This window comes from Pelophylax lessonae (assembly GCF_965119305.1).
Source record: "Pelophylax lessonae genome assembly, chromosome: 3".
NCBI lineage: Eukaryota > Metazoa > Chordata > Amphibia > Anura > Ranidae > Pelophylax > Pelophylax lessonae.
In genome coordinates, this window is record NC_138770.1 from 15,757,442 (window position 1) to 15,769,955 (window position 12,514).

At 44.3% G+C, this 12,514-nt stretch overlaps 3 protein-coding genes across 3 annotated transcripts in view; 1 reads left to right on the forward strand and 2 right to left on the reverse strand.

Annotated features, from left to right (window-relative positions):
- Window positions 1-12,514, reverse strand: part of LOC309550230 (uncharacterized protein) — a gene marked incomplete at its 5' end in the record, with an annotated part of 1,091,635 nt that overhangs the window by 600,286 nt on the left and 478,835 nt on the right. The gene's annotated exons all lie outside the window — the stretch shown is intronic.
- The window catches only part of LOC309548756 (uncharacterized protein), a gene marked incomplete at its 3' end in the record, with an annotated part of 240,460 nt that overhangs the window by 19,785 nt on the left and 208,161 nt on the right, over window positions 1-12,514 (forward strand). The gene's annotated exons all lie outside the window — the stretch shown is intronic.
- Window positions 1,158-4,553, reverse strand: LOC309548752 (uncharacterized protein; the record flags this gene model as incomplete). The annotated part of the gene is made up of 5 exons (XM_082248702.1): window positions 1,158-1,227; window positions 2,179-2,231; window positions 2,354-2,560; window positions 2,640-2,867; window positions 4,539-4,553. The coding sequence occupies 5 exons, from the start codon at window positions 4,551-4,553 to the stop codon at window positions 1,158-1,160; spliced, it is 573 nt and encodes a 190-aa protein (XP_082104828.1).

A 12,514-nucleotide genomic window follows, 5' to 3' on the forward strand; every position in this document is an offset into this window, starting at 1 on the left:
CAGCTGCACATATGCTAAAAAAGGCCCAAACAGCTGAGCTGTGGCAAATCGCGTCAGTGACCTCATTCATCATCATCATCATCATCTCCTTCATCCTTATCATAACTGGAGATAACTTGGCAATACTGTCAGGGAAATGGCCATAGGAGAACTAACAATGTTGCCAATAGTACAAATGGGCGCATCCGGTGCATCCCTGTACGCCCTGGCATGGGAGAAGCGAGCAGGCGTACGCAGTGGCGGTGCACGCAATGCGTGACAGATGCAGCCACTTGCTGGCCTATAAAAGACTGCTGTGGGATCCTTCAGAATGCTGGATTATCATCAGCCTTCCTGTGTTCCTGAGCTCTTGTATACTTCTCTTGGATTTCCCTGTTGTTACCTGGCTTGCTCCTGACTCTGCTTGATCTCTTCCTCCTGGCATTGACCCTCTGGCTTGCTCCACCAATCTTGCTCCTGTTAATCTACTGTGTATGACCCTGGCTTGCCTCAAGGACTTCTCTTCATTACCTTGTCAGTCCTCCTGTGTATGACCCTGACTCACATTACAGACCTTGCTACCTTCTCCTGCCTGCTTCCTTGCTTAAAGACCCCGGCTAGTTCCTGTTTTGCTACCTGCCTTATCCTCGGACTGACTTCCTGTGTTTCACCCTCAGCCTGGACTTTACTACTGCTTCCATTGACCACTAGGTTGCCCAGCTCCTCTTAAGAGGCTTCCATCTTGCTGTGTATTCGGCTCTTCCCAACACTCTCCAGGTGTCCACCGGCTCAGCTCTTCTGCACCCTGTTGACAAGCTGTGCTATTTTGGGCACTACACCCGCTGTACCACCTTCAGGGGTGTTCCACACTTAGCCGCAAGGGGAGCCCTTTCAGCACCTTGGCCTTGGATCAGGTACGTGACAAGTATGCTCTGGCTGGGGGAACATGACTGTTTACCAGTGTTCTCCCCTCTCTGTAGGCTCATGTTCCTACCTTCCTCATCCTCAGAACCAAGATCTGAATCAAGTAATGGTGTGCAATGTCAAGGAGCAAGTGGCTGATGCTGTTTTCAAATAACTCAGCTGACTCCTCCATGCCTGATGGTAGGGCTATGGCAGGAGTAGCTGTGGACAAGGAGGCAGAATAAGCCACTCTGGCAGCTACGGTGGACTGCGCACTAGTCTGTGCTTGTGTGACGGAGGATAAGGAAGATGAGGATGGTTTCGTAAGTCAGTCCACTACCACCTCTGAAATATACGGCATAAAACGTGCAATAATGCACTGAAATATACGGCGTTAAACGTGTTATAATGCACTGAAATATACAGGGTTAAACATGCACTAACGCACTACAATGTACTGCAGTAAACATGCACCAATGCACTGAAATATACTGCAGGAAACCTGCTCTGACAAAATAAACTGACACTAAGATAAAAATGAATGGTCACTACACTCACGCTGCACGGTCACTACACTCACGCTGCACTATCACTAGATTCACACTAAATTGATATTCTACACTGACAATAGAATCAGAATAGCACACTATAGCACACTAACTCTCAATAGCACTGAACAGAGCTCTGTTCTATCTCTCTCCATGCCAATATCACACTGCAAATGGCCGCAATGGGAATAATATTTTTATAAAGTGTGGGGTGGGACTAAGCAATGAGCCATGATTGGATAGAGTCATCATCACAGTGTCCAATAATGGCTCTGACATGACTATGTGCCCTGATTGGGCAAACCCTTTATTGCTACAGCCAATCAGGGTTTCCAATGCACTATGCAGTGGCACAGTGCATTGTGGTCATTCCCTGGGCCGAACAAACGGTCGAATGCGCTGGTAATTAGGATGTTCACTGCACGGGAGAGCAGCCCATGATTGGCCAGATTGTTCGCCCAACTCTAATCCAGTCTAGATACATAAATTGTGTCTGCAGCACAGAGAAGGAAGATAATCCAAAAGAAACACAGCGGGGGGAACACAGCTCAGAAAAGTGACCAGGGTATTACAGGCTGATATCACCCAGTCCCCGCCCTACTCTGGTCCAATCAGCAAGCAGTATGGGTGGGGGAGTATATTTAGTGTTAATTACCCACCTGTGCTGATCTCTGTAGGAGTGTCCTCCTCTATAAATGTCCCCGTTATTCCATCCTCCTCCATAGACTGCTGATCGTCCCTCACATACCTCTCTTCTTCTTCTGCTTTAACCTCAAATTCTATATCGATTGGATCTCCACTCTAAACCAAGAAAATGAGAGAGAATATCATCTGTAAAATATAAGATTTATTATTGTGACATCACATAAAAATCCACACATTGTCTCCATGAGTCTGTGTTTTATAATCTCTGTCTCACCAACCTTGTAACAGTGAGGGATGGTGTGACCTTCCTGTGTGGAATCCCGGGAATACAGAGGACGGGGACATCTCTCTGGTGGGTTCCTGGTATTAGGTGGCTCCATCATATCCTTGTGTCCTTCTGAAAACTCCTCCATCACTCCATACTCCTCATCCTCCTCTTTATACTCTTCTTTAACATCAATATTATCATCCCTGAGGTTTCCACTCTGAATATATAATAAAACATTTTTTGTAACAAACATGCTGTGTATAAATCAGAACTACCAATCATTGTCACTCATCTACCTGATGATGGTAAGGGATGGTGTGACCTTCCTGTGTGGAATCCCGGGAATACAGAGGACGGGGACATCTCTCTGGTGGGTTTCTGTAGCTGGATGACTCCACCATGGTGTCCTGATACAGATCTTTGTGTTCTTTTAGAAACTCTGACTCCTCCATCACCCCATCCTCATCATCCTCCTCTTTTATCTCTTCTTTAACCTCAACTTTAGAATCTTTCTGGTTTCTACTCTGAATATATAATAAAAATGACATCAATGGTAACAATGCAGATAATTTACAGATCCTAATGATACTATCAGTGATTGTTCCTCATCTACCTGATGATGGTGAGGGATGGTGTGACCTTCCTGTGTGGAATCCCGGGAATACAGAGGACGGGGACATCTCTCTGGTGGGTTCCCATTACTGGATCCATCTGTAGGAAACACACACACTGACTGAATACATTGTTTCTATGTGTTTATCAGATAATGGGGGATCTAGGTGGACCCTCCGTACTGCTCTCTCCTTTACAATAAAGTCTCCTCTTACCCGGTGATGTGAGGGGCGGCTGATTCTCCATCATGACATCCTTGTAGAGATCCTTGTGTCCTTCTAAATACTTCTAGAATCCTCTTTTTTTTCTATTCAATCAAGGATAAGGTGGAGGCAATGTGATATCCATATGATCTCCAGACGTCACAGGAGGAAAGCTCCAGATCTGAGTGAAGATAGTAAAATCAATGGATATTCCCAGAATCCTCCTCATCTCATTATTCAGGCATCCATTTTGTTAAAGCCCCATATTAGTCTGAGGTATAATTTACCCACACAGGACCCCTCACACTCTGCAGGCTAAAAGCTTGTTGCAGCATATGGAACAACAAGCATCCCAGAGCGAAACACTCTATTATGAGCACAGCAAGGGTGAATACAGGAATGGGTGCCCCAGATATAAAGAATTACTACAAAGCCATCCTAATGTCCCAAACTGAGAATTGGTTGATGTCTGAATCTACCCCTACATGGATACAAATCGAGGAAACAGCCCTCATGCATCCAACAAGACCCATATTGGCCGCCATATGACTACAACACAACCCACCTCATTCTTTCCTAACCTCTGTTAATGTGACCATCAAAGTTTGGAGATCCATTTTACAACAAGCAAATGGTCTCCTGAAACACCTTCTGCCATCCCTTCCTATCACAGCATTGGGTCTTCTCTGCGAAGACCTGTTCTTCAGCACATGGGAAGAAACTGGAATTACCTCCATAGGAAACCTATTTGAAAGCCAAGTCCTATGCTCCTTCCGGGCTCTGCATTTAAAATATGACATCCCCAGTTGGGATTTTTATAAATACCATCAAATAAGACAGGCCTTGAGTAAACTACCACGGTTGGTAACTACCCTCATCTTGGATATTATACGCTTTCATGAGCACCCACAACCCAAGCATTAAACGAATCTCACACTTGGATCATCTTCTGAGCTCTGCAGCATCACAACAGAAACTCTCATCAATGGTGAAGTGGGAATCTACCCTTCACTGCTCAGCTGACCTAAACCAATGGAACTCTACAACCCGAACTACGCTCACATTTTCTAAATGCCTTTCCCGTTGGCAATCAACACAAAGGATCCACACCCCACATAAACTTGAGTGTATCTTTCCATCAGCCTCATCACTGATCTGTGTATTCTGAGAGTGGAGGAGTGCCCCCCATTGTCAGAATACAATAGTGCAGCGGGGAGGATTCACCCATCCCCCTCCAATGTTTGGATGGGGGAATCGGCTCCTTTTTTTCCATTCAGCCCGCTGGCTGAACGATAAAACTGAGCCATGTATGGCCAGCTTTGGAAAGAAGATATATTATTCATCAACTGATCCCCCTGAAGGGGTTAATCTACATATTACCTCCTCTGCCGCCATGGAAGGCAATGTATCCTCTGTCCTTCTTATGGAATGTCCTGTCTGTATCTGACATCACTTCCTGTCTGTATTCCATAGAGTCTTCCTGTCTGGGTAGAAGTGAGATCACCACCTTGTGGAGCTCAGTGGAACTGCAGCCCTGAGAAACGTCTGGTAGTGCGAACACGGCCTTGTGCTGTGTGTGTATGTACTGTATATCAGTGGTCCTCAACCCTGGCCTACAGGGCCCACTAACAGGCCAGATTTTAGATATTACCTTGGGGAGATGCAGACTAGAGTACTGCAATCACTGAGCAGCAAATGATATCACCTGGGATGTATTTCAGTTATCTTGAAAATCTGGCCTGTTAGTGGGCCCTGTAGGCCAGGGTTGAGGACCACTGCTGTATATCCTTATAGATGGGATCATCTCCACTCCCAACAAGGGGGATAGAAATAAATTACTGCTCGGGGGGAGACATTTTGGCACCTTTGATTTTGCAGTAAAATTGATTGCATATTTAGTCATGCATAGCTGACAACATTTGAAAAAAATTTCCAGGGACACTTTGCAGCACAGCTATCAATTACTTAAAAATGTACCACACCCACTTCCATGAAGCTCCGCCTACTTATCATCAGATTATAGGGTCTATTCAATAAAGAGAGAATTACAGGAAATTGAAAAGAAAATTTCAAACTTAAGGCCAAAATAGCAGAGTTGGAATAATTCTCCCATTCAGCCACACTACTTCTGCCTAAAGTTAAAAATTCTCATCACAATTCCCTGCAATTCTCTCTTTATTGAGTAGGCCTTTATAGCACCAACAGTACCATCATAAAACTTGTGTGTATTTGTGTGCATGTGTAACGCTCCTGCGTTTTACGTATGATGTGGATTTTCAGCTGCAGAAATATTCCACTTCAGTAGTCATGTAAGAGAAACGCTGAGACACCATTCCCAACTCTCAATGACTCATCATGTGTGGATGATCTCAATTCAGCAAGTAAATACACACACTCAATAAGATGTTTCCTAGAGTGACTTATGTATATAGTAACACAGTGATGATAGGCTGAAGAGACAGGTTGGGTAGAGATGGTAGATGACAGACACTTGAAAGGAAATGTTCTTGAAAGTAAGATAGTAGCAGATGGGATGCAGATAGGTTTAGCAATCATGTATGGTAGCAGATGACAGAGTAGCAGGTGGACATACAAGAGAGATCAACCCAGTGCAAGAACAGGTGGTAGTAGGCTCAAGAGCTAGCAATCTTAGATAATGCAGATGTAGTAATAGTCCTTAGTATGCAGAGCTAGATAGTGTAAGCTTTAGTATAAAGGTTATAGAGGTTTCCCCTGTGGGGTACTTATCACTAATAGCAATGTAGCAGAGGAGAGGTTCGGCGAGAGCGGATGATCCGGTAGCGGGATACAGGGATCAGCGCAGCGTGGTTCCGACAGCGAGGTATGCTTGCAAGCATGAGAGCTTCAAGACAGGTTAGCATCAAGGCACAAAGCAGTTTGAACGAACACATGTGAGTGAGAGCCGGCGATCTAAATAGCCATCCAGTCCGGCGCTCAGTGATGACAGCATCAGTCTTAAAGGTGTATGCGCACCTTACCAAAAGAGAATGGTGGGGCGCATACACTTATGAAAGAGTAATTAGGGTACCCAAAGGTACCAGAACATTACAGTACCCCCCCTTAAGGCCGGCTCCTGAAGGCCTCTGGAGCTGGTTTGTCTGGGTACTTCGCATGAAAATTGCGGATTAATCTAGAGGCATGTATGTCAGAGGTGTTTAGCCAGGTGTCGTCTTGGGGCCCATAGTTCTTCCATCGAACCAAGTACTGAAGTCTTCCTCTGTGGATACGAGAATCCAGAATCTCTTTTATCTCATATTCTTCTCCACCTTCAACTTGTACAGGAGGAGGAGGTGGGATAGTAGGCCTTATTCCTTGGTCAGGAACATGGGGCTTCAGTAGCGACACATGGAAAATGGGATGTATTTTGAGGTCTATTGGCAATGTAAGCTGTACTGCAGCTTTTCCAATAAGTTTCTTGATTGGGAAAGGTCCCAAGAACAGAGGTCCAAGCTTTTTGCTAGGGATTTTCAGTCTAAAATTTTTTGTTGAGAGCCAAACGAGGTCCCCGATAGCGTACTGAGGAGAAGGTCTTCTGCGAAGATCATAGTACTTCTTTTGTTGACTATGAGCGTGTGCAATGGTAGTATTAAGCAAACCCAGAGAGTCTTTTATTTGGGTAAGATAGTCTGAGGCTACTGGGTTATTTGAAGGAAGGATGCGTGGTGGAAGAATAGAGGGATGAAACCCATAGTTCAAGTAGAACGGGCTCTGCTTGGTCGTACTGTGGGTTGCGTTGTTGTAGGCAAATTCTGCCAGAGGGAGAAGATCCACCCAATCATCCTGTTGGTAAGAAGTGTAACAACGTAAATATTGCTCGATGCATTGGTTGACTCTTTCAGTCTGTCCGTTGGTCTGCGGATGGTAAGGAGAAGTGAGCTTCCGCTCGATCCGTAGTATGTGACATAGTTCTTGCCAGAACTTGGAAATAAATTGTGATCCACGGTCAAACAGAAGAGTTTTTGGGATACCATGTAACTTAAAGACATGTTTCATCAGGAGTTCTGCCGTTTGTTTGGACGAAGGTAGTCTGCGAATAGCAATGAAATGTGCCATTTTTGTCAGATGGTCCACTGACACTAAGATGGTATTAAATCCTTTGGAAGGAGGCAATTCCACTATAAAGTCCAAGGACACAACTTCCCATGGAGTTTGGGGTATTGGTAGACTGCATAGTAGACCGGATGGTCTCGTAGTGTCAATTTTGGACCTGGCACAGATATTGCATGAAGAGACGAATTTTTGTATAGATGTTTTCATGTCAGGCCACCAGAATTGCCTGGTAATCAGATTAAGAGTCTTTGTCATACCCATATGTCCTGCCATAGGCACATCATGCGATAATTCCAAGATCTTGGTGCGTATGGTAGGTGGTATGTAAAGTTTGTCGTTGTAGTAGAGGAAGCCTTCTGCATCAGTATTTAGTTGTGGTGGGGGTGTATCCAAACTTATACCATGCAAAACCTCTTCCTTCAAGGAACGGACAACTCCAATAATGCGTTTGTGAGGTATTATAGGAACGGAAGGGATTTCGAAGTAGTTTTCTTCAGTTAGTCGTGATAGTGCATCCGCCTTTTTGTTCTTATCTGCAGGTGTGTAGGTCACTAGGAAGTTAAACCTTAGAAAGAATAGTGACCATCGTACCTGTCGGTGCGAGAGAGTTTTGTTAGTCTGAAGATATTGGAGATTTTTATGGTCCGTGTATATAAGTATGGGTAATTGGGTGCCTTCGAGCAGATTTCGCCAATTCTCCAGAGCCAATTTTATAGCAAGCAGTTCCTTTTCACCCACGGGGTAATTTATCTCGGGACTGCTCAGGGATTTAGAAAAAAAGGCGACTGGATGAAGTGGTGAAGTGTGAGTTGGTCGTTGGGAGAGTATTGCTCCTACTGCCATGTTTGACGCATCTACTTCCAGAATGTATTGGAGGGATGGGTCTGGATGGCGTAGTATGGGAGCAGAAGTAAACCTTGTCTTTAACAGGTGAAAAGCTTTATTTGCTTCATCTGACCATTTGAATGTTTTTTTAATGCTAGTGAGCTGTGTGAGGGGTCTCACAATGGCAGAGAAGTTTCTAATGAACTTCCTGTAGAAATTCGAAAATCCAAGGAATCGCTGTAGCGCCTTGCGTGTAGTTGGTGTAGGCCAATCCTGAATGCAGGATATCTTACTCATGTCCATCTCGATTCCTGTTTTGGATATGATGTAGCCTAGAAACAGTACCTCTTCTTTATGAAACAAGCATTTTTTCAGTTTCACATAAAGGTTGTGTGCAAGCAATCTCGATAATACTAGTCTTACATGTCTTATGTGTTCAGACAGGGATCGTGAATATATAAGTATATCGTCCAGATATACCACAACACAGACATCTAGTAAGTCTCTGAAAATATCGTTTATAAATCGTTGAAAAACTGCAGGGGCGTTGCATAGCCCGAATGGCATTACAAGATATTCGAACAATCCGTATCTGGTTCTGAATGCAGTCTTCCACTTCCGTGTCCATCACGGATTCGAATGAGATTGTATGCTCCTTTCAGGTCCAATTTTGAAAAATAGGTAGCTCCACGCACCTGCTCAATGAGCTCAGGGATAAGCGGTAGAGGATAGCGATCTTTTATTGTAATAGCATTCAATTGCCTATAGTCGATGATAGGCCTGAGACTTGAGTCCTTATTGCGGACAAAAAAGAGTCCTGCTGCTGTGGAAGAAGTGGAAGGTCTAATAAAACCTTTTTCCAAATTCTCATCCAAATAGTCTTTGAGATGGGAAAGTTCATCCTGTGAAAGAGGATAAACATGACCGAACGGCAATTTGCTATTTGGGAGTAGATCAATGCTACAATCATAGTCTCGATGGGGAGGTAGTGCTTGAGCATTTTTCTCAAGAAAAACCTCAGAGAGATCCTGATAACATAGTGGTGCAATCTCATCTGTCACCACAGACAGGATCTTCCTGAAAGACGGGAGGTTACACGTACCCTCGCAATAGCAAGAGAGGAAGGTCAGGGTCCGTTCCTTCCAATCTATGGTTGGTTGATGTGTGTGCAACCAGGGAAGTCCCAAAACAATGGGAAAGTGGGGTGAAGGTATTAGATCGAAGGTAGTGGTCTCCATATGAGACCCGTTAGTAGTGACTAGGAGTGCCTGTGTCTGATCAGTGATCGGACCAGAGGATAAAGGAACACCGTTAATAAGACTTATGCCCCATACACACGTGCAGATTATCTGCAGACTTTTGTCTGCAGACTTACCTTTTCTATGTAGTGCAAGGGCCTGCCGGATTGCATACAAATTGAAAGTGTTTAGGTTTGACCTCATATTATATGGTTTTGGTAAGTCTGCAGACAAAAGTCTGCAGATAATCTGCATGTGTGTATGGGGCATAACTGAGACAGGTTTAAGTTTAGAAATAATAGGAACTTTATTTAAAGCAGCAAAACATATGTCAATATAATTTCCACAAGATCCTGTGTCAATCATGGCCTTAGTAGTAATCCTGTTCTGGTCCCACTGTAATGTTAAGCAAACAGAAAGGTAAGGGTTAGTGATTGAAGTTGTCAATCCCCCTAGGAGGACATGTGAACACTCACCCTTCTTTTTGTAGACTAGGGGACAGACGTTTATCTTGTGATCCGGGGATGCACAGTACAAGCAGAGATTACCAGATCGTCTTCTGGCTTTTTCCATAGTTGATAGAGGTGGGTGTATGGTTCCTACCTCCATAGGAACGGGGTCAACGGCCGAGATCCGAGAAGAACTGGATAATGGCATTCCCATTTTCTCAGCCTTTCTTTCTTGTAGCCTTCTATCTATGGTAATACTGAGTTGTATCAATGCATCCAGGGTTTTTGGCAGCTCCGCTCGGGCGAGCTCGTCTTTAACGGCCTCTGATAGGCCAAGCCTAAATTGGGATTTCAGAGATGCATCATTCCATTCTGAATCAAGGGTCCATCTCTTGAATTCTGCGACAAAGTCTTCTACAGGTCTCCCACCTTGTTTCAAGGATCTTAATTGAAGATCGGCAGTACTCTGCCTATTGGGATCATCATATAGGCTAGTGAGTTCTGCTAGGAACAAGGCATAGGAGTTGAGAAGCTGGTCGCTTTTCTCAAAAAGAGAGTCTGCCCAGGCCCGTGGATCGCCTGTTAGGTAAGAAATAATAGTACAAACCTTAATGTGATCAGTAAGGTAGGTACGGGGTTTTAGCAAGAAAAGTAACTCACATGCGTTTTAAATTCGCGAAATTTTTTGCGATCGCCTGTAAATACCAAAGGAGGATTTATTTTGGGTTCAGGGGACTGAGCAGTGGTAAGTTGTGTCAGTCTAATTACCTGCTGTGACAGAGCCTGATTGTCTTCTTTTAATTCAGCAAGTGCGTGTATTAACGCAGGTACTTGCTGTTTTAATTGTGTCATCTGAGTGGTTATTTCTGCTGAATCCATTTGTGGTTCGTTCAATCTGTAACGCTCCTGCGTTTTACGTATGATGTGGATTTTCAGCTGCAGAAATATTCCACTTCAGTAGTCATGTAAGAGAAACGCTGAGACACCATTCCCAACTCTCAATGACTCATCATGTGTGGATGATCTCAATTCAGCAAGTAAATACACACACTCAATAAGATGTTTCCTAGAGTGACTTATGTATATAGTAACACAGTGATGATAGGCTGAAGAGACAGGTTGGGTAGAGATGGTAGATGACAGACACTTGAAAGGAAATGTTCTTGAAAGTAAGATAGTAGCAGATGGGATGCAGATAGGTTTAGCAATCATGTATGGTAGCAGATGACAGAGTAGCAGGTGGACATACAAGAGAGATCAACCCAGTGCAAGAACAGGTGGTAGTAGGCTCAAGAGCTAGCAATCTTAGATAATGCAGATGTAGTAATAGTCCTTAGTATGCAGAGCTAGATAGTGTAAGCTTTAGTATAAAGGTTATAGAGGTTTCCCCTGTGGGGTACTTATCACTAATAGCAATGTAGCAGAGGAGAGGTTCGGCAAGAGCGGATGATCCGGTAGCGGGATACAGGGATCAGCGCAGCGTGGTTCCGACAGCGAGGTATGCTTGCAAGCATGAGAGCTTCAAGACAGGTTAGCATCAAGGCACAAAGCAGTTTGAACGAACACATGTGAGTGAGAGCCGGCGATCTAAATAGCCATCCAGTCCGGCGCTCAGTGATGACAGCATCAGTCTTAAAGGTGTATGCGCACCTTACCAAAAGAGAATGGTGGGGCGCATACACTTATGAAAGAGTAATTAGGGTACCCAAAGGTACCAGAACATTACAGCATGCGAGAGTGCAGACATAGTACAGAGACTGCAGGCCTACTACAGGAGAGGGTCAGAGACTGCAGACGTAGTACAAGACTGGGTCAGAGGCTGCTGGCATAGTACAGAAGAGAGTCACAGACTGCTGGCATACTAAAAGATAAGGTCAGAGACTGCAGGTGTAGTACAGGAGAAAGTTAGCTGCTTTGGGCCCAAAATAATTGGGCAACGGCATGGCAAATGAGGTTTAATGTGGAGAGGTGTAAGGTTTTGCACTTGGGGACTAAAAACATAAAAGCACAATACACTTTAGGGGGGAACCTTTGGGGGATTAAAAAATGGAGAAAGATCTGGTGGTCTTGGTAGAGGATAGACTAGGTAATAGCATGCGATGTCAAGTGGCCGCTGCCAAAGCCGGCAAAATATTAGCATGCATAAAGAAAGGGATGTATTCCAGAGATAAAACTATATTCCTTCCACTTTATAAAACTCTGGTCCGACCACATCTGGAGTATTCTGTCCAGTTCTGATCGCCAGTCCTCAGGAGGGATGTATTCCAGAGATAAAACTATAAACCACTTTATAAAACTCTGGTCCGACCGCATCCAGTTCTGATCGCCAGTCCTCAGGAGGGATGTATTGAAGCTGCGGAGAATCCAGAGAAGGGCAACTAAACTAATTAGGGGATTGGAGGACCTTAATTATGAAGAGCGTCTGCAATTGCTTGATCTATTCTCCCTGGAGAAGAGACGCCTGAGAGGGGACATGGTAGCAATTTATAAATACCTCAATGGTTATCTCAGCATAGAAAAAAAGCTATTCAGTCTAAAGGATTGCATGAGGACTCGAGGGCATACAATGCGATTAGAGGAGAAGCATTTTAACCTCAGGCAACGCAGGGGTTTTTTTACTGTTAAGGCTACAGGATTGTGGAATTCTCTACCACAAGAGGTGGTTTCTGCGGGAAGTATGGTTGCTTTCAAAAGACTCTTAGACATACATCTCAAGGATCAGAACATTCAGGGGTATGAGAGATGATTACGGCCACACACACCTAAAAAGGTT